The sequence below is a fragment of the Aplidium turbinatum genome, chromosome 4 (genome assembly GCF_918807975.1).
Source record: "Aplidium turbinatum chromosome 4, kaAplTurb1.1, whole genome shotgun sequence".
Taxonomy (NCBI): Eukaryota; Metazoa; Chordata; class Ascidiacea; order Aplousobranchia; family Polyclinidae; genus Aplidium; species Aplidium turbinatum.
In genome coordinates this window covers 28,545,490-28,567,641 of record NC_137475.1, presented here as the reverse complement: position 1 = coordinate 28,567,641, position 22,152 = coordinate 28,545,490, and the positions used below count along the sequence as shown (strand labels likewise).

The 22,152-nt window shown below is 38.5% G+C and overlaps 3 protein-coding genes across 3 annotated transcripts; 2 read left to right on the top strand and 1 right to left on the bottom strand.

Annotated features, from left to right (window-relative positions):
• The first annotated feature begins 2,307 nt into the window (after positions 1–2,307).
• On the top strand, positions 2,308–2,724 carry LOC145769034 (protein FAM200C-like). The gene has a single exon (XM_082580633.1). It carries the CDS (start codon positions 2,308–2,310, stop codon positions 2,722–2,724), a length of 417 nt encoding a protein of 138 aa, XP_082436759.1.
• Positions 2,725–3,005: 281 nt separating this feature from the next.
• LOC145769033 (general transcription factor II-I repeat domain-containing protein 2-like) lies at positions 3,006–3,383 on the top strand. The gene has a single exon (XM_082580632.1). It carries the CDS (start codon positions 3,006–3,008, stop codon positions 3,381–3,383), a length of 378 nt encoding a protein of 125 aa, XP_082436758.1.
• A 3,650-nt stretch (positions 3,384–7,033) lies between these two features.
• Positions 7,034–16,234, bottom strand: LOC145769363 (uncharacterized). Its single transcript, XM_082580977.1, has 3 exons — positions 16,037–16,234; positions 10,120–10,319; positions 7,034–9,446 (listed from the first exon to the last, which is right to left on the bottom strand). The coding sequence occupies exons 1-3, from the start codon at positions 16,135–16,137 to the stop codon at positions 9,292–9,294; spliced, it is 456 nt and encodes a 151-aa protein (XP_082437103.1). The 5' UTR covers positions 16,138–16,234; the 3' UTR covers positions 7,034–9,291.
• Positions 16,235–22,152: the final 5,918 nt, after the last annotated feature.

Here is a 22,152-nt window from a genome sequence, read left to right as displayed (position 1 = left end):
AATATTTGATTATCGCCGATAAATTTTATTTTGGATCAACACACAAGCGGAAAGACCATGAAAAGTAATATTTTTACTACCCACCTAGTTAATAATACTAAATTTAAAACCAGTTCTTCTTCAGTGCCTGAAGTGTGTGTGCACAGGTCGTTGTCAGGGGAGGGCAGTGGCGTAGCAGCCACCTGGCGGCTCTGGCTCTGCGCCAGGGGCGGCAGGCTGCAAGGAGGCGGCAAAATGAGGCTGCACTGTGCACACAGCTAGCACACCTTAAAAAATTTAAGGATAGAACAACAGCTAAAAAGCTCGAGTTGCTTCTTGCGTGATGTTGGATAGCTGTAGCCTGTACTCCGTCTGGTGTTCAATTCTTAGTAACATTTATTGCGTCATAAATCTAGAGGAGTTTCTCAAAGCTCAAAATGATAAAGCCGTATTTACGTTCTACCATGAATGATGATCGGCTATCAGCTCTATCGATTCTTTCTGTAGACAGAGACTACGTTCAAAAACTTGATTTTGAAGATATTATCGCTGATTTTGCTTTGGCGAAATCTCGAAAAGTTCAATTTTGAGGCAGCTATTGATCTTTTATTTGCCTAATACATTTGTTGTCCATTTTTTGTCTTTTGTTTTTTTTGCCTTAACGCTGAGACAGTGAGGCTTCTTTCTCAAGCCAGTGCCGGTCTTATGGGTGTGCAAACCGTGCGATCGCACAGGGCCCGCAAATTAGGAGGCCCGCAATTTACTCAGGAAAAGCAGTAATTTTTGTCATTTCCAATGGAAAAAATTCAATTCGATTCACAAGCAAGTCCCGTTATCCTTGAAGTCAGTTGCGGCTTTAGGAATTAGCAACAAGAAAACATGGAGACTCAGCTTTATTTCCGAAAAATACCAGAGAAACATGATCTTATCCTTTTGCTATGCCACCGGACAGCACCATTTTACAGTTAATATTCATACCCAAATTTTTGTTGAACATGCGCTCAGAATGCACCAAATTCAAAGTAATTTTTCAAAATTTTCTGGGGGAGGCCCCCCCAGACCCCACACCGCTGGGTGTCGCCTTCCGCGAACACGCCGTCAGTCTTCGCCCACCGGCCGTCAAACTCACCCTCCCCTTTCAAAATACTGAGCTACGCTACTGAATTGGATCATTGTCATTGGGGCCCGCAAAGCACATTCCGCATAGGGCCCGAAATACCCTAAGACCGGCACTGCTCAAGCAATATAGAACTTCTGAGACGCTTTGCAATTATTTTTATTGAAAAGATGGCTACCAATGAAACTATTTCAAAATTTGCTGCAGTCTACTTAGGGCGGCATTTTCGACGAAAGCCAGGGGCGGCAGCATATGCTCCTACGCCACTGGGGAAGGGGGCACGCCCCCCTGCAGCGACGGCCCTGACAACACAATAATTTTTAGAGTTGCAAATTGCAATGCAATGAAATGCATGCAACAAGTCTCTTGTTGTTTTGCTGCATTCGGCAATCGCGAATGAATTTTACAATTAAAATGTAAGCGCACGGGCGGTACAGATTCTTTTGAAGCGAAGCGAAAGAAATTGGCAAGTGGTTTGTGAAAGTGTCGCAATACGAGGCCGCTTTTACATCGGAAACATGGTCTTTCGCGCCACCTCACGATCAACTATTTTATTCTTGTGTTTTCCTTTTTCGTTGGAAGTGTTAATTACTTTTTAGTAATTGTCGTAAAAAAATAAAATCTCTCGCGTCAAAACATGAAACTTACTGTTTTAAGGGCATTAAATCTTTAGATGAGTAGATTAACTAAAATTGTAAGAACTTGCCTTGAGACGTGCGGTTACGTCACAAACTCAGTTTAAAAGACAAAACTCATACACAATAACAACACAAGATCGGTTATAGACTGTAAGATCGATTTTTTTCTAGCTTGGCGATATAACTTTAATCCAAAAATAATAACCAAATGCGTAAGTGCCATTTAACTTAAAAAGTTAACCCATTTGTGCCGAAAGTGAAAGTAGGCCTACTTAAAAAAAAAATTCGGAAAATTTAAATATTGCATAATTATGACCTAAAAAACATATCACAATTATTTTTTTCCTAATTGTGTTTGTACTTTTTGAGAAAAAAACCGTCCTATATATAAGATGCTAGGGCAGAGGTTTTCAACCTATGGGCCATGGCCCAGTAGTGGGCCATGACGCTGTTTTCAGTGGGCCACAGAGCTTAAAGAAGAAAGTGAAAGAAAAGTGAAGAAAGTGAAGAAAGTGAAGAAAGATAAAGGCAATTCCTTTGTCGGACAACACAGTTCAGAGAAGAATTGATCTTATGGCGAATGGTATAAAAGAGCAAGTGGTCACCGAAGTTAAAAGTGCTCTGCAACTGGATGAATCAACAGATGTTTCTTCAGCAGCTCAACTAATGGCCTTTGTTCGTTATGTAACAGAGAAAAATGTGAAAGAAGAGCTGCTCTTTTGCAGTGAATTGGTAACCACCACAAAGGCAAAAGATGTAATGGCTAAGGTCGAGGATTTTTTTGATAAAGAGAACATAAGTTGGGCAAGTTTGTGTGGTGTGTGCACTGATGGCGCATCAGCCATGTTAGGTGCCAAGAGTGGATTTCAGACGCTCGTAAAGAACAAAGCACCTAATCTTGTGACCACTCACTGCTTTATTCATTGCGCAGCATTAGCTTCAAAAACCTTACCTGACGGTCTTAAATGCGCTTTTGATGTGGTCGTTTAAAGCGTCAATTATATCAAAAACAGCGCATTAAATACTCGATTGTTCCGGAAGTTGTGTGAAGACCTAAATTATGAACATAAGCAACTTCTCTACTACACCAAAGTACGATGGCTGTCAAGAGGTAACCTTGTAGCCAGAGTGTTTGAGCTCCATGATGAGATAAAGATCTTTCTGGAACAGCAAAACCTGAACTTGCAGTAAATTTTGAAAATGTAAAGTTCCTTTCTTGCTTGGCATATTTGGTGGATATTTTTGAAGCTTTGAACCAGCTGAATTTAAAAATGCAAGGAAAAGGAAAAGATATCATTCAGTTTGTGGACTTTATAAGGGCATTTGTTGAAAAGCTGGGCAATTGGAGACGTAAAGTGGCAAATGGTAACTTTGACATGTTTCACAGTTTTGCATGTATATCTGATGTGGATGATGAGATTAGGGATGAAGTGGCAGACCACCTTGGTACTCTACAAACTGAATTCAAATCCTACTTTCCAGAGCTTAGCAGAGATGCTTTCACACTTGTGAGGAATCCATTTCGTATTAATATGGAGCAAGTGGATGACGAGTTGCGAGATGAATTAATTGACCTTAGAAATGACTCAGGCTGTCGTGACCTATTTGAAGATGTGCCTGTCACACAATCAGCAAAAATTGTCTTATGAAACTACTGCCTTTCACCAGCACGTGGTTGTGTGAGTCAGCATTTTCATCCCTATTGAACATAAAATCCAAGCCGCGCAACAGACTTGAAGTTGCAGCTGACATACGCTGCGCACTCTCATCGACTGCACCCAGAATACAAAGTCTTGTGGACAAACTACAGCAACAACCTTCTCATTAAATTTGTGTGAATGTTCAGCTGATTAATTTATTGTGTTGTTGAAACTTGGTGTTTTTCGTTGATGAAGTTTTTCATTAGGTGTTTTTCATTAAACGTTAATGGGCCAACGCCATTTTTTTACTAATTTAGTGGGCCATGAGCAAAAAAAGGTTGAAAACCCCTGCGCTAGGCAAATCCGTTATCAAATTTCACAAGTTTCTTGTGCGTAATGCTTAAGCGTTATTACATTTTACTTATCGCTCAAAGTGATAAATGGGAAATGTCTTGTTCATGTTTTGTCATGTCATTATTGTCTTTGAGCATTTTATTGAAATAAAAGTTCAAAAAATATGAAGATGAAAATTAGCAAAGTAACACAACATCACTGAAACCTGTCATTGCGGAATATGATAATGCTTGAAGCATTTGACATGCAGACCGACATCATATTTTTTGCATCTTGTAGTAGTTTTTGCATGACAATAGGCGCATCGAGTTGCGTGGTAAAATTATGCTAAATACAGTATTACCTTTCTCATTTACCTATGCGACATAGCCTACCTCAATCAAATCTTTTTATTCCCACTACTACTTATATTTTTATTCCCACTAAATTATTGCTGACTTTGCTGTAAACAGCCCTGCAGAAAGCAAAATACAAAGTTTGAAATTTTTTATGGTATTTTCATTTGATTTAATTATTTTGCCTACTGCACGTAAGCGGCAGTGCAAGTGTGTAACTCAATTGATAAAAGCAGCCAACTGGTAGCCTATCTGAAGGTATAATTATGAGCATGGCGGTTACCTCAGTGGTTTGATTCTGGATCAAGAGGTTGAAGATTCGATACTTATTGCCGCTGTTGCGATTCTATTCATGCATAACTTACAAAAAGTTTTGTCCTTTTAAACTACAGTATATTACGTTCGATTTTTCGTCATGTTGATGAAAACAGTTCGTGCTGCATGGGATGGGGCAGCGCCAATCAAGAAAAAAAAATTATCGTTATCGGACATTATCGGCGATAATTTATCGTTTATCGTTATCGCTTAACTTTTTTTGATTTGTCGTTATCGCTTAACTGAAAAATGAGTTATCGCGCCCAACACTGGGTGTACGCCTTCCTTCCGACGTACACCTGACCCACGCTGCAGCCGACGGCAATGTCTGTTTCCGGTTGTCTACTCTACTTATGACTTAAATTTGGTAGGCTACTATACCCATTACTCGAAATCGATCACTGGATAGAGGCAATTATCGTAAAGTTTCTTGCCCAGAGAAACAACAGCAAGGGCGGATGGCCGGAGTCGAACATGCAAGGCAGCATTATTTGGCCTTATTTGGCCCTTTTTGTGGCTGCAAATTTTGACCGGTTTAGAAAGTATTATTTTAAGTAAATTGCAAACCTGGAGAGTTAGAGAGACGCGTTTGCAAGGAATGCAATGCATACTTTCCGAGTCCAGCAGCAAAAAAGCGACACATGGTGATACATGAACAGGTACAGTGGCGTACGCAGGGGGGGGGGGGCATTGCCCCCCCCCCTTTAAAATTTTTTTGTAATTAACGACGTAGATTAAGGCATTTAATATGTTTTGCTTTGCTCTGTCAAAGCAATTACTGTAACAATGTTGTTTTATAGACTAAGCCAATACGAAATACATGGGGGAGGGGTGGGGGGTTACAACTCCACTTTGGCACGCGTGTGACGTTACGATATTGAGAATGATGCTTTCAGTCTCTTTATGCTTGGGAATGATGCTTTCAGTCTAAAAAAAAACTTGCCTAATTTTAAACAAAACTGCATTAAAAAAGCGAGTTTTGCCAATACCAAACATTCAAACATCTCAGCCAGGAATTAACAACAAGAAAACATAGAGACTTAGCTTTATTTCCGAAAAATGCCAAAGAAAACATGATCTTATCCTTTTATGCCACCTGACAGCGCCATTTTACAGGAATATTTATACCCACGTTTTTGTTGAAAATGCTCTAAGAATGCACCAAATTCAAAGTAATTTTTCAAAATTTTCTGGGGGAGGGCCCCCAGACCCTCGTCTTAAAAGAAAACGCTGACGGGCTTCGCCCGCCGGTGGTCAAAACCCCCCCCCTTTCAAAATCCCTGGCTACGCTACTCTGGCCCCCCCCTTGAGAAAATCCTGCGTACGCCACTGAACAGGTATGTAGGTGTAGCCTACCTTTGACTGTTACATAGCCTAGGCCTACATACATATGTTCATTAAGAATCAAACGACTTTGACACAAACCTCTCAACAGGTAGAAGACATTCATACGTGCGAGTCTGAAGAAGACAATTATGCATCAAGTTCGAACCACACAAGCGAGAGTACCTACTGGCTACTGCTCCAATATATAGAAACATTTTTGAAGCATTGATGACCCCATTCGAAAATGATTAGCTTTCCTTGCGGTTTCTGTTGCGCTTTTGTGATGTTTCTTTCAGGGATAGATATCCCTGGTTTCTTTCAATACATAACCAAACAATGAAAGGTTTGGATCGAAACATTTTGGACGGTGGGCTACTAAACGTTTTCAGTAGGTACATAACGTTTTAATTCCTGTTGCATCGCCATCAGCTTAAATTGGTAATTGATTTTTATATTTAAAAGTGGAAACACCGATTTTGTACAATGACTGATTTTGTTTAAAATGTGCTTATTAGGGTAGGTGCGGGACCCATGGGACAGATTTTTTTATTTGTTAATAGCGACTCCAACATAAGTGCTACGTCGCCCATTTTTTCATAGTTTGTAGATCCACAGACTTACAAGTTATGATGTAAAAATTATTGAAATGTTATATTTAGTTATTGAGTTATTCAATATTTTATCAATGTTGTTGGTTGTCCCATGGGTCCCATACCTATGGGACCGATGGGACAGTGTTATAGGACCGATGGGACATATCTAAAATTGCACAAAAGAGGTACAAAAAGTGATTTTATGAACTGAAATTGGTTATTTACATTAAAAGTGAAAAATCAACATGAAAAGTCAAGTTCCTTTGTCAATGTTCGTAAGCAATTGCAATATCCATGTATAGATTGTCTATACAGACGAAACAATCTCTGAGAAACGTAGAATGCCGCTTAGGCGTGTTGTTATATCAACTGGTTGTGGCAAGGATTATTTTTTCTATATCTTTTTGAGAAATTGAGGCAACATCCTCATTGTTTGGAAAGACAAATTAAAATGCCTATTTAAAATGCCCTTGTCCCATCGGTCCCGCAATCAGCAATTTTGAGAAATATTTTTCTGCTGTCCATGCTGTTGACATCTGAAACTCCATTAGTATCACAAACCTTGCTTCTTATATCACTGATTTAAAACAACTTTATTGTCAATCATTGTTATTTCTGATATTTTCCACAGATTTTTTTTAATCCTATAACTACAATTTATTTTAGGGTCTTAAAATTAATATTTTGCCGCCATTGTTTATTCAGTTGAGCTAGATCCTATTCCTTTCACGTGCGCAACCTGAGATACATATTTTGTGTCCAAAATCAATATTGCAAAAAACTATTCACTAGAGGGCAAGATATCGCGATGTCCCTTCGGTCCCCGTGTCCCATCGGTCCCGCACTTCCCCTACTGCTTGAAGACTGAAGTCAACTAACAAAGAAGCTTACTGTTACCTAACGTTTCAATATACTTTTTAAATCATATATATGCTTGTGCTGAGTATTCTTAGACAGTCTACAAACACAACAATTCCAAAAAAAGAATAGGCCTATAGCTAAAATTTCATGTCTCAAACGTAGGGGAGACTCAGGTAAGTTGGTCCACACTAAATAATTTTTTAACTAGGCTACAATAGTTATTGTTACGTATCGTACGCATACTGGGAAAGTGCTGTTGAAACTACCTTATCACCAGGTTGGGAGGCTCTAGCAAGCAGTATAAACATGTGAGCACGATTTTTGTATGAAAAATTATGATTTTAAAAATTTTTGGATTTTAGAATTTTTTAGATGTCGATTGAGTTTTTTCTTACTATATAAGAAAGGTTATTATTTAGTGAGTGCAGCGCTAGAGTGGTTATTAAGGCTCACTTTGACGGTGAAACCGTTGTTAGAAGCTCGATAGTTTGACATAAATTTTAGTTTTTACAAGATGGTTGCCATGCAGGGAAGTTGGCCCATTTCGTGGGTGGGTACGTTGGCCACCATGGCCATTGGCCAACTTGCCTTCATGAGGTATTATATAGAATGATAATAATTGACTAATTAATACGATGACTTATTTTTGCAAGATTGAAGTAGCCTATCGTATCATCAAGTGTCCAAAGTAAGTAAATCGCGGCTTTAAACGATCAATAACACACTTCCTAACATCGTTTTTATGCCACAAATTGCGACAACTTATTCCTAACCCGTATGGTAATAATAGAATACAGTAGAATTCGCCTATAACGGCACCTCTAGGGGATCGCAAAAACTGACGTTATAGCCGAATTGACGTTATAGACGAACTACCGCAAACTATTCCAAAACTGTCTTTTGATTAAAGAAAGAGGTGTATAATCCAGTCAGGTTTACTGTGTACCACCAAACTGACAAAAGTCACGCAGAAAATACAGTAAACAAAGAAATTGTTAAAAAAAAAACTACAGCGAAAGGTACAGAAAGTTAATTCAGTTAATTAGTTTATACAGTACTGCATGTACAACTGTTGCTTTGAGTTGTTTAAAGGTCAGCTGTAGAGCTGCTTTTTACACGTGATAACTTTTCACGCGGGAAAAAAGTTAATTCAGTTAATTAAAGTCCCTGCTGCGAACGACGTAGCAAAATAAAGGGAAGACAATTTTGCAAGCAGCAGCGCTAACTGGATTAAAAGACTGACCGTTCGTGGTGAAGGTGAATAGGTGATGGCTTAAAGTGACGTTATAAACGAACAAAAGACGTCTGGGGACCAATAAAAGGTGCTGTTACATGCGAATTGACGTTATAGGCGATGCTGTTGTAGCCGAACTACAATGTACATAAAAGATAGGAATTCTGCCGGGACCGAGCGAAATGTGACGTAATAGGCGAATTGACGTTATAAACGAAGCCGTTATAGGCGAATTCTACTGTAATAGTAAGTAAGCAAGAAAACCAATCGCGGAAATGTGTATCAACCACTTCTCAAGCGACGGTCTAAAACGTACGTCGTTTCGGAGATAGGTAGGCCTACATTAAAAAATGTTCCGATATTGGTACCAATGCAAAAATGGGGTTTGTAGCCTATTGCAAACAATGTCGTTAGGCCTATGCATTTTACTTTGTCGTTTAAGGCAAAAATAAAACTTTGTAAATTAAATATATGCGTCTGAATTCGTTGTTGGCGCGTCATAACAAGACCAAAAGATATTTATGAGTGCGATACGTTCACAAGAGAACTGCTGTGGTGAAACAAAACTCAAAAAATTATTTTGGTGCCTCTGTTGTGGGCTAAATAAATTAAACTTGATCATCGAAAAAATGAAAAAGTAATCAAAACATAAACAGCACAAATATTTATTGTTCAAAATACAGTTTTATGATTTCTAAGTCTGAGAACAATCCCATATGGCAACTGTTCACGCACGCACCCCTTTTAAGGTTTTAACAACGTTTTCAGATTATTGGCAACCTGGACGATCGCTCATTGTAGCTGATATTAGGCCTATATTTATTGTTGTGGACAGACGACAAATAAAAACGACATGATAAATAACAATAGTAAAACATAGGCAATGATAAATCGCTTCATTATCTTCCGGAAATCTTATCTTTGAGCTGACGAAGTTGAGTGTTCCCGAACTTGTAACTGCTTTTGTAAAGAGATACGGCGGTATCAGGGTGTAGATAAGCAGCAGCCACAGCTCCGAGAGTAAAAGGTGCAACCATTCTTTGCAAACGACCAGCTGCACCATGCGAAACGTGTTAATATTAGGGTGTTGCGTAACCGACAAAGTTATTTGATTGAGATTGAAAAACTGAGCGTTAAAAAGAGATAATTTTATTCATAATTGCTGTGCTTTTACAAACAGTTGTCATCAGCGGACACATTTAAGCTACGTCCAAAATTTTATGATCATTCCATTTTTAATAAGCTCTTTACCATAGTTTTAAAATGTTTACATGGTCTTCTTAATTGGTTGGTTTTGAATCTTTATCCTCGACTGACACAGCCTTGATAGGTTATTACTGGTAGTTTCGCAAACTTGTAGAGGCTTTTGGCGCAGGGCCGGTTACCGAGATTGGCAGAGTAAAGTTTCCGATTGTTGAAGTGTTGTTACTGGGGAATTATTCTTATAGACCTGTTCGCTTATAAGCTTTCTTTTTTTAAAACATGTCCTTCAATGTAATTTAATGACTTAATATTCTGAAATAATGAGGATTGAGGAACATTCCTGATGAGAAGCTGCAAAGAAACACAGTCTTCAACCCAGCTGAAATGATACTGAAAAGCGTCGGTGTTCATCAGGACAATTATCTACAAATTATCGCTAGAAACGATAAAATGGTACTGCAATCCTGTCAAAATAGTGACCATAAGCCAGCACCAGCATATTTTTATTGCTTCCTTACACTTACATTTTCGAAAAAACAAAGCATTCAACATCCAGCCAGTGATGGCAGATCCTCCGATCACAGACACATTGAATAAAGTGTCGGGTTGGTTAATGTGAAAGTATAGCTTCGAACTTCGCTCCTTGAAAGCAATTCCTGCACGAGCTAGTGTAGCCAAGGCAGATTGCAATGGTTTAGTATTGTCCTCAACGAATACTCGAGCCCTGACATAAAAAGGCAGTCACAAATCATATAGTATTAAAAATTTAAGTTTTGAAAATACACTTGGCAAGATATTTATGTGCATAGCCAAAGCTCCCTTTTTAGTAGTGTAAGTCTTAAATATTACTTCTTTAAGCCACAATACATAGCCTCGTGCACTGGCGCCGACTTACGGGGATACGGGGTGGCCACGCCACCCCGTAACCGCTGTGGCGGGGTGGCAGCCACCCCGTTTAGGTTACATTACTTACTGCAAATAAATGTAATTTGAACGGACGTTTCAATCTTTTTTTGATCATTGGTTTTCGCTTCAAGTCAATGTAAAGCAAGGGATAAACCAATACAGTATTGCGAACAAAATGATTGTTTTTGTCACAAGCATGATACTCGCGTAACATCAAGCAAGCTACGTGAAGATTACGCAACACGTGGCTACGAGTTTTTTCCTTATTGTTGTTGCGATCGTTTTATTTGTTACTTGTCATAAGTCATTGTTACATTTGTCAGGTTTACAATGAGATTTATTAATCAATAAAATACGATCTTTCCATTGCCTCCCTCAAAAAAATTTTTTTTAAATTTTTAAACTGCTTATAATATCGCTATAAATTACGACAGCTATCAAATACTTGGAATTAAAATTATCTCGATGATTGAAAGCTCCACCCCCTAAAGGCCTAAATGAATAAATAAATATCTATTTTCAAATTTCATTAAAAAAATGCAATTTTTGAAACTTTTTGAGTTTCATTTAAAAAGTGCACTTAGTAAAGTAGCAGTTTTAACGTTTTGCAAATTTCCACGTTTACATGATTCTATTCGAGGAAAGCTACACCCCCTGCCAATTCCCAATAATAAAAGCAACCTTTTTCAATTGCTCAAGATTTTGCATTTTGAATTATTTTCCAATTTCAATTGGAGTGTATTGTCATCTACTTCATGCTTTAATTTCTACTTTGTTATCTACTTCATGCAGTAATATGGCGTGACAAACTGTGAGGCGGGAATTTATTGGTCTGACATAGGAGTTGCTTGTTACATCATAGAAAAATTACGAAAAGTCGTCCAGTAAAAGTCTGAGGCGGGAATTTATTGATCTCACATAGGAGTTGCTTGTTACATCATAGAAAAAATTACGAAAAGTCCAGTAAAAGTTTTCGCCGACATTCCAGTTTTATTCAGCTTAAAGGTGCCACCGAAAAAGCGTTCAAAATTGCAGCCCTCCATTGAGTCATTTTTTGTTGCGTCTAGTCAGGATTTCAGCCAGCATGAAAGTGACCAAACGCCTGAACGAAACGAAAGTGTGCCACTGCCGAAAGGCGTTAGCATGATCAAGGAGGTGGAAGAACCGAGCACGAGCAGGATAATCGCTGTTGAAGGGAGAAGCTATCAAAAATCGTGGGAAAGCGAATTCCCTTGGCTTAAGTTTTTAGGTTGCCATATTGTGCTATCCGCCACCCCGTGTAAAAATAAAAGTCGGCGCCTATGGGCCCTCGTGTGCTTGTTTTTTTTTTGAGTACGGTACATTAATTCTATCAATTGACATTACATCTGTTGCTTTCTTCACAGTGTAGATTCTAACGATCTAGTTCTCATTATACTGTCTAAGCCTTCAACGCTAACGAGAGTGTAGTAGGATGGCGTAGTGGATAAGCGGTACACGACAACTGGGCGAGACAAAGTGGGCGATATACCCACTTGGGCGAGACCAGGTGGGCGACGGACCAAGTGGGCGACGAGTCAAGTGGGCGACGGACCAAGTGGGCGACGAGCCAAGTGGGCGACGGCCAAAGTGGGCGACGGTAGCGAAAGTTTAATCGTTCGGAAAAAATATGACTTTTAATTTTTACTTTAAAATACAATGATTAATTTGTGGAAGGGAGGCAATGAGAGTTCTCACGCTGAGTATCACGAAGCATTGGAAGCAACATTTTCATTATTTTTTTGTAGTCTAGTAATAGCGCTTGCTGCTTGATGTTAATTTGCATTGTGACATCATCTTGACACATTGTTTTGCAATATGCGGCGTCAGGGTTTATCGTGAAGCTTAAAAGAAACCTCTCAGAAAAGAGACAAACGAATAGCCAAAGAGTGGTTGAAGTCAGTTATGAACGCTCCCTAACCGTTATCGAAGCTTGTCAGTATAAAATATGACTTTTAATTTTTACTTTAAAATACAATGATTATTTTGTGGAAGGGAGGCAATGAGAGTTCTCACGATGAGTTTCACGAAGCATTAGAAGCAACATTTTCATTATTTTTTGTAGTCTAGTAATAGCGCTTGCTGTTTGATGTTAATTTGCATTGTGACATCATCTTGACACATTATTTTGCAATTTGCGGCATCAGGGTTTATCGTGAAGCTTAAGAGAAACCTCTCAGAAAAGAGACAAACGAATGCAACTTAACATCAAACAGCAAGCGCTGTTACTAGACTACAAAAAATTATGAAAATGTTGCTTCCAATGCTTCGTGAAACTCAGCGTGAGAACTCTCATTGCCTCCCTTCCACAAATCAATCATTGTATTTTAAAGCAAAAATTAAAAGTCATAATTTTTCCGATTCAATAAAAATCAACCAGGTTTGGTAACTACAAAAGTTTTATTTACAAAAATAAATTTTTGTAGTTACCAAACCTGGTTGATTTTTTATTGATTATTATACGTTTGGTTGAATCCTTTTTACAATCCTACAATTATAATATATATGATTAGCAATTTCCAAAACACCGAGAAGCCAGAACTGAGGTTAAAAGTCTGCAGAAACCTTTTATTACTTTTTCCGATTCGTTTGTCTCTTTTCTAAGAGGTTTCTCTTAAGCTTCAAGATAAACCCTGACGCCGCATATTGCAAAATAATGTGTCAAGATGATGTCACAATGCAAATTAACATCAAACAGCAAGCGCTATTATTAGACTACAAAAATAATGAAAATGTTGCTTTCAATGCTTCGTGAAACTCAGCGTGAGAACTCTCATTGCCTCCCTTCCACAAATCAATCATTGTATTTTAAAGTAAAAATTAAGTCATATTTTTTCCGATTCGTTTGTCTCTTTTCTGAGAGGTTTCTCTTAAGCTTCACGATAAACCCTGACGCCGCAAATTGCAAAATAATGTGTCAAGATGATCTCACAATGCAAATTAACATCAAACAGCAAGCGCTATTACTAGACTACAAAAAATAATAAAAATGTTGCTTCCAATGCTTCGTGAAACTCAGCGTGAGAACTCTCATTGCCTCTCTTCCACAAATCAATCATTGTATTTTAAACTTTCGCTTACGTCGCCCACTTTGGCCGTCGCCCACTTGGTCCATCGCCCACTTGGCTCATCGCCCACCTGGTCTCGCCCAAGTGGGTATCGCCCAGTTTGTCTCGCCCAGTTGTCGTGTACCAGTGGATAAGGTGCTAGCTATCCAATAAAATGTTCTTAGTTTACCTCGAGGTTTAAGCTTGTTGAAACACACTACTCACCTCTACCGAGGTGCAAACTGCAAATTAATTCGTCCACTGAACAAGTCTGCATTTCCCAAAGTCAACCCCTGAAAAAATCAAGATACAAATAGAGCACTAGAGCAGTGCCAAAGTCGCTGCCTAGAGTTCCTACAATTTTTTTTATAGTTTTGTGAAGAGTTGGGCACTTGGGTTTTGGGCAGTGTCGATGTTGCTAATCAAAATTTTCTGCAGTTTTTTTTTCAACTTTATTGGGAGGTTAGGAATCTTTTATTTCTCAAAAATCAGTAAGGTTACGATTAAGCTAAGAGTTAGGTTGTCAGGCTTAGGTTGAGGTTAGTGCTTAGTGGTGCATCATAACAATTCAATGATTGACTTCCAACAAATTATGACTCAAATCAGTGACATCGGCGCTGCTCCATTTTTTATCTTGATCTTTTTAGGGGATAAATCAGTTGCTATTAGGGGTGTTCAATTTCGATTACTTGAATATTCGAAATTCGAATTTCAATTTATTGTTGATTTCCGAATTTCGAATATCACAACTATTCACCAAACTGCAAAATGTGATTTTATTGAAAGAAACGACAAAAGAATTCGCTAGCCATGAAAATTTGCGAAAAAAGAACACAAAATAACGTCTACAGCTCCAGGCCCAAGTTGGTGATCGCTCCGCTGGGGCCGAGGTCGCTGGGATCCCAAACACTTCAAGTTCATTTTCATAGTGAGCGATTCACTGCCGCGACATTTCACTGCAGAGTGCAGAGGTTTCGACTCGAAAGCGACATCGAGTATGTTTGCAAGAGCATAAAGCTAAACGCACGCTCCGTCTACGTAAGCAAATTATGTTGTTTTTGGGTGCATTCAACATCTGATGACATTGAATCGACACAAAATGGTAGATTTTTGCTATGTCCCAGGAAGCAAAATCAGTCATTTTTACATTGATTATTGATGTAAATATGACAGATTTTGTTATCTGGTGTTGGATTGTAGCATCGCAACTCGTTCTAGTGATTATTTATTGCGAAGCTGTTGCGGTTTGCATTCAAAAAGTGTTTTCCTGCTGCCGATCGCTAGTTCATCTATTGTTTTATGTATCAATACAGCATAAAAAGTTGCCCCCACACAGAAATATGTGTGGGGCCTGGCCCTCACGCAGGCCCGTAGCCAGCTGGGGGCCAGGGGGGCCTCCCCTCCTGAAAAAAATTTTGCCCATCCCCTTGGCAAAATCTCAGCATTCTCGAGCAACAGCTACAATTGATTTTGCTACAACAGCTACAATGATTTTGCCCATTTAAATTTTTTCGGCCCCCCCCCCCCCTAAAAAAAGTTGCCCCCCTTGTTCTGCGGTCTGGCTACGCCCTGCCCCCACGGCTTAGGCGCCTATGGATTCGGTAAAAAATGGATAAAACTACGACAAAGCTCAGCCTACACTTTCTGCCATTGCACAACCTAGCTATCTTCATTCTTGAGAGAAATTTGTGAAATTTGGCATTAAAAATGCCAACCTGGCATCCCTGGTGCAGGACTGGCCGTTAGACCCGCGAGAGCGTGTGATAGTCACGTGATCGACAATGCGCATGCGTCAAAGTCTTTTTTCGCTTGCAAAATGCGACAAGACAGATTTCGCGCCACTCGCGTTACTTTCAACGCGTTCAGCCGAAAAGGCGGCTATAATTTCGAATATGTCTTATACAAAAAACAAATTTTGAATATCACCTTAATCGAAATCGAATATCGAAATTGAACACCCCTACTGCTGACACCCTCATAACTACAGTATAGGGCACAAGCATGACAGCTGTGAAAGTGTTACTTAATATGAGATATGTTGTTTGTAAATTAGATGTAGTTGAATGAGTTTCGCTTTTAGCAGCATGATCGTTGCTAACTTCACAGTGTAGATTCAAACGATCTGTTATAGCCTGATGCTGCAGGTTCTTTTTGGCAATATCAAATTACACTAGCTTTCGAAACACAGTTCCCTGGTCGTGTGCTATGACGAGTGGTGTTGAAGTCAGTGAGTGGCTCTTTAAAGTGGCTCTTTCTTCTTTAAAGCGACAAAAGAGCCACTTTAAAGAACCACTCACTGACTTCAACACCACTCGTCATAGCACATGACTAGGGAACTGTGTTCCGAAAGCTAGTGTAATTTGATATTGCCAAAAAGAACCGGCAGCATCAGGCTATAACAGATCGTTTGAATCTACACTGTGAATTGATACAATCAAATTAGAAACCACAGCCAGTAAAACTATCTTACTTTGACACTTTTTCTTCCAACAAACTGGGTGTCACTTCTTTCAAAATTTTGTCAGATTCTTCACTGACAACATCGTAAAATGGAAGATCTTTAGGTTTCATAATTCTTTATGTCAGAACAAAAAAAAATTATCCCCTATATCTCACAATTGATATATAATAATATATACTGTAGGAGGCCGGGGGTGCAACTTAGTTCGTACCCTGAAAAGATCGAGAGAAAAAATTTAAAAAAAACCAAGTCGCTGATCGCAGTTTCCGCAAACATTTTATATTTTCCCCCTGAAAAGAGAGAAAAAAAGCAGTTTCCGCAAACAAACAAACTGAAAAGCTCGAGAGAAAAAAATAGAACATCGCTGATCGCAGTTTCCGCAAACATTTTAAAATTTCCAGGATTGATCCAAAGAGTTTGCCGAAGTCGCTGATCGCAGTTTCCGCAATCATTTTAAAAGGGTTAGGGTTAATCAGACTTTCCGCAAAACATTTTAAAATTTGTGGTAATGATCCTAAGCAACAGTTTTTGTTTGTTTGCGGAAACTGCGATCAGCGACTTCGGATTTTTTTAATTTTTTTCCCTCGATCTTTTCAGGATACGAACTGTTCAGGGTACGAATTACCGTAGGTTGCATCCGGAGGCCGGAAGGCAAAACGGTGTACACTGTCTGCACTAATATATATATACTGTATAGTGTATATATAAGTATTTTTAATATCAATCTATTTATGCCTATTTAGCTGTGAAAAGTCACAGAAAAAGTTAATGATAGTCGCCAATATCGTTTGAGCTTGTCCACTTCATTATTTCGTTGAAAACATTGTGATTAGAACATGACATGTCATAAATGAACTACCGGTAGGATATCAAATGTGACACTGAAATAGCTTTGATTCAAGACTTTTAACATCATTAAACAAATCAGTCTCATCACAAGTGACCTGTTTATCCTTGCCACTAACATGTCATACCCTGAAGACTTTAATTAACCTGAGTGCCTGTATAAAAGTAATCAAACCTTTGCCTTCAAATGAAGTAATGTTGCATAGCAACTGAAAACCTCATACTCACAACACTTTACAAATGTTTTTATCTTGGTTTTTACTTATATGCTCGATCCTGTTAACGTTTTATTTCATTTGAACCACAGTGGGAACTGGGAATTGACTAAGTAACTGAGAATCAAATACCCCACTCTCTTTTCTTCTAACATAATAGTGTTGCCAGATAAAACATAAAAAATTAAAAGTGGTGGGCTACCGATAACAACAAATAACATATAACAGTTCAGTTCAGTTGTTTTTATTTCTGACCATCGTATCAAAACAATACACGTCAACATAGCAAAGGTCGAGAAAAGGGTAGAAGCGACAAAACGCGAACGTTAAAACGTGTTTGAGACCGAAGTAAGTTATTGATTTGAAAGAAACTTGGCATGGTCGCAACACCTTCAGAAAAATTTAAGATATAAAGGGAAAATAAAAAAAGAAAATGTTACAAAAAAATAAAATAAACAACATATATTTAGGCTATAGCTTTATTAGCCCACATAGCTTTAGCTGATATATTTAAGATTTGTATGGACAGTTGCTATGAAGATCGGCCATGGTGCGTTATCAAGAGTGCTGATGGTCGTAAGGGGAACACGTCTTGACGCGTTTAGCTCCAGAGGTGGGCAGTAACCAGTTACAAAAGTAACTAGTTACTGTAACTAGTTACTTTTTGAGTAACTGTAACGGTAACTTCGTTACTATTTTCCAAAAGTAACGAAACGCGGTAACTAGTTCCTATTTTAGCACTTTTTCAACAGTTACAGTTACAAGTTACTTTTGTATTGAAATTTCAGTTTTTAATTGCCGTTGATTTCTCTGCACGTGGTTGTGTCTTGCTTAGTGCGTGTTTGCTGAGTTTGCGCAATAATGCACTTTTCTCGCAGATATATCGGCGCTGCACTGCGCATGCGCGGTTCTACTTTTGTTTTGTTGTCTGTTGGAGAAGGGTTACCATATTGGCGAATTTATCGCCAAAGTCCAGAAATCTGGCAATTTTTTAAGACGTTTAGCTTCATATTTATGATTTGGCTTTTTTTTGGCGAGTTTTGATAACTGATTTGGCTAAATTAGGCTAATTGTTTTTGGCAATTAATCAATATGTACCAAAGACAGGCAAGACACAACAATACAACAGGTTTGAGCATTATAATAATATATTTTACATATTTACAAATGAGTTTAACAGTCAAACGTTTTCGATTTAACTTAAGCCCTCATCAGGAACCTGAAAATATTTATAAAAATGCAGTAAATTTCAACTTCTTGAAGGTAACTACAGTAGAATTCGCCTATAGTGACTTCGTGTATAAGAACACTTTGCTTACAGTGACACCACATTTCTGTACCTTGGGCTCAAAAATTTTTGTATAGCCTAAGGACACTTTACGGTGTATTTCCAGTTTAAGTTGGAATCATATTTTGTCTGTAGCGATCCATTATTTCAACATATAAGTTTTCCTGCCTTTTACTAAAGTTTCTGTAATTTTCCATGCAACTGCTCCCAAAGAAAATAGAAAAAAGGGCGCACAAAATAAAATGGTTTGTTCGTCCTTTGACGAGAGCTCTATCAAATCAGACTAGCTCACATCAAACCAGCCCAGTTAGACCAGTTCAGCTCTCAGAAAACATTAAATTGATTGTTTAATAAAAATGTAATAACTCGTGATAATGTTTCACGATCCTGTAATTTCATTATTCTGTACTGTTTAAATTCAAATTGTGTTAGAGACCTACAATGTTATATGAACACCTTCTGATAATTTAAAATTATAATTCGAATAACAATTGTGTGGAAATTAGATAATAGAGTCAGATATATAAATTAGACAAATGAGTGTGAATATCCTTGAGACAAACAGAGTTTATTAGACAGCCAGTTACCTAATAAATTAACATTTTAAACCATCGCTTAACATTCTCACGCGTAAAATAGAATGTGGTATTATATCATTTATTTAGTTTATTTAAGTATGAGCTTAAGTATGAGAATGGTTTGTTTATAAGTTGAATTAAGATGAAGGCTGTCTAACTGCCTGATGAAATTTCTATTTATCTAATTTAGCTATCTGACTCCATAAACTAATTTCCACACAATTGTTATTCGAATTATAATTTCAAGTTATCAGAAGGTGTTCGTATAATGTTGTAGGTCTATAACACAATTTGAATTTAAACAGTACAGAATAATGAAATTACAGGATCGTGAAACATTATCACGAGTTATTACATTTTAATTAAACAATCAATTTAATGTTTTTCTGAGAGCTGAACTGGTCGAACTGAGCTGGTTTGATGTGAGCTAGTCCGATTTGATAGAGCTCTTTGTCTAATTGAGCTGGTTTGATGTGATAGAGCTCTCGTCAAAGGACGAACAAACCATTTTATTTTGTGTTCCCTTTTTCTTATTTACTTCGGGAGCAGTTTAAATGGAAAATTACAATTCTTTAGGAAATTACGCATGGTTTGAAATGGTTCATTTTAGTTAAAGAAAGGGAATTTATATGATGAAATAATGGATATCGGCATTCGCCAGTTCCCAGCCAGCAAATCCATCTTTTTACATTGATTTAACGTATGCAGAGGTTGAACCATAAAGGATTGATTTGCTGACTGGGTTTGAATTAAACCAACATGGGATGCGCATGCGCAGATACTGCACAAGTGACCTTATCAACGACGTCATCATTCGTCTATAGTGACACTTCGTTTATAGTGACACTTTTTCCGCGGTCCCTTCAGGTGTCACTATAGGCGAATTCTACTGTATAACTAACTGACTATTAGCATCAAGAAACACGCAGCGATTAAAAGCAATTTGTTGATGCTTATAGTCAGTTTGTTAGTTACCTTCAAGAAGTTGAAATTTATTGCATTTAGTGTAACGCTTGCAATGCCTCTAAAAAGATTGTCTGACATTTAAACCAGCAACAGCATTGCTGTTTGCTTGCCGTTGGTAGACGTTCTTGTGGAAGCTATACAAACCAGATTTGGTCATTGGTTCGAGGACAGCGACTTTCAGCTTGCGAGTGCATTCCACCCACAATTTAGACTTATCTGTGTTTAATGCCTGATCATTAAGCGACACTGCTGAATTGAAGACCAAAATAAAACAGAACATGCTTCAAGCAATTGAAGAAGCAAACTGCTCTGCTGAAGAGGGGAGTAGCAGCGACACTGAAGTGGATGGTGGTAGCCTAGGTAAAGCCACGGAAGACTTTTTGCACCACTTTACGCAAAAACCAAGAAAAGAAAGCAATGCGCGTTGAATCTGTTACAGGAGTATTTGGAAGCGGACCCTGAGGACAAGTTAAGCGGATCCAGATTCACAATTGGACCGATGAAAAAACTGTTTTAAAAACATAACACTCCCATTCCGTCAAGTGATGCAGTAGAAATACTGTTTTCATTGCAGCACTTGTTCATCACCAGACTTTATTCGTTCATCCCCGACGCCCACACCCACTCCATCGACCTGACACTACCAATTAAGACAGGCATGGGTGCGCCTCAATCGTCTCCGTATGGGCGTCGGGCTTTTCCGCTCAACCATGCACCAATAGGAAATGGCCTCTTCCTCCTCCTGTGAATGTGGTGCCGAGGAACAGACCGCAGACCACATCATTGATTGATTGATTAAATCTTTATCCTCGGACTGGAAAAGCTTCTTGCAGAACTTAATCCTGGCAGTTTTGCATACTTGTAGACTAAAGGCTTTAAATCACTGACGCAGGCCCGGTCACCGAGATTGACAGAGTGAAGTTTCCGATTGTTGAAGTCTTGCTGCCGGGAAATTATTCCATCTATTAGATGCCGCTAGATGAAGAGCAGTCCTTAACGTACGTTGCTCAAGCGCATGACCTGAGAGTCGAACTAGTGCCGCTTGATCTTGAAGCTTCTTCGTTCCAAAAGTGACGCGCTAATCAATTGAACTATCGGGGCGTGCATCATCAATGACTGTAACATCTTCAAGCCACCTAACGGAGTGGAAGGTCTGCGTGTCATGAATGATGAAACCAAAGACTGGCTGCTCTCTAGTAGCCTTCCAGTGTAGTCCGAAAACATCGTGAATCTGGGGCGGTAAAAGGATAGACTCTCGGCCCCAGAGGCTCACACGACGACGACGATTGGGCAAGGACATTTTAAAGCCCAAAAGGGCAGGCCTGAGTGACCAGCACTTTGAAATGCTCGTATTTCTTAAAGGAAATAAACATATAAGCCAGTGATTATTTTTTTTAAATAAAACCTTGTTGGTTTTGTAGGCCTACTTGTGCTATTATGTTAGCATGGATGGCTCTAACACTATATATCAAACATTGCGGTTAAACTGGACTTGCACGCAGAGCTGGCCAGGTGCAGAATTTTATGTTCAGATTTGTGAGTAATTGAAAGTAACTAGTAACTGAAAGTAACTAGTAACTGTAACTAGTAACGGTAACTAGTTACTTTTTAAAATCGGTAACTGTAACGGTAACTCAGTTACTATTTTGGCCAAGTAACTGTAACTGTAACTCAGTTACTTTTGAAAGTAACTTTGCTCACCTATGTTTAGCTCATAGCAAAGAAGAGCAAGTGGTGGGCATACCCCATAACAATAAATCCAGTGCTGTATTCGAGGGTATACGCGGTATACTCTCAGTCTCGAAGTACAACTTTACCTAGAGCCGAACTTTTAATAAAAAGGACAATAGCCTACGAATTATTGAAAGTTTCAAGAAAAATCCAGAAGAAAAAACACAATTGGCTTTAGCAGCGAATGATAATTTAATGTTCAGAAATAGCCTATTCCTCTGATACAGAATTCTAAAACGGTGCCAATTAACGCGGATCAATTCATTCAGAGCATTGTTAGCAGAATGCAAATGAGACTTTGCACTAATGCCGAAACTAACAATGGTCAGCAACTGGTTGATATTGCTAACTTGCAACCTGAAAAAATGATACAAGGAAATTTGCGTCATGGAGAAGCAGAGGTGAGAAGAATTTGTAAACGCTTTGACATTGATGAAATACAGTCAATCCAAGGGTTCAGAGTTTAGTAAAAAAGTTGAAATTGTGCCCAGTGGCGTAGAT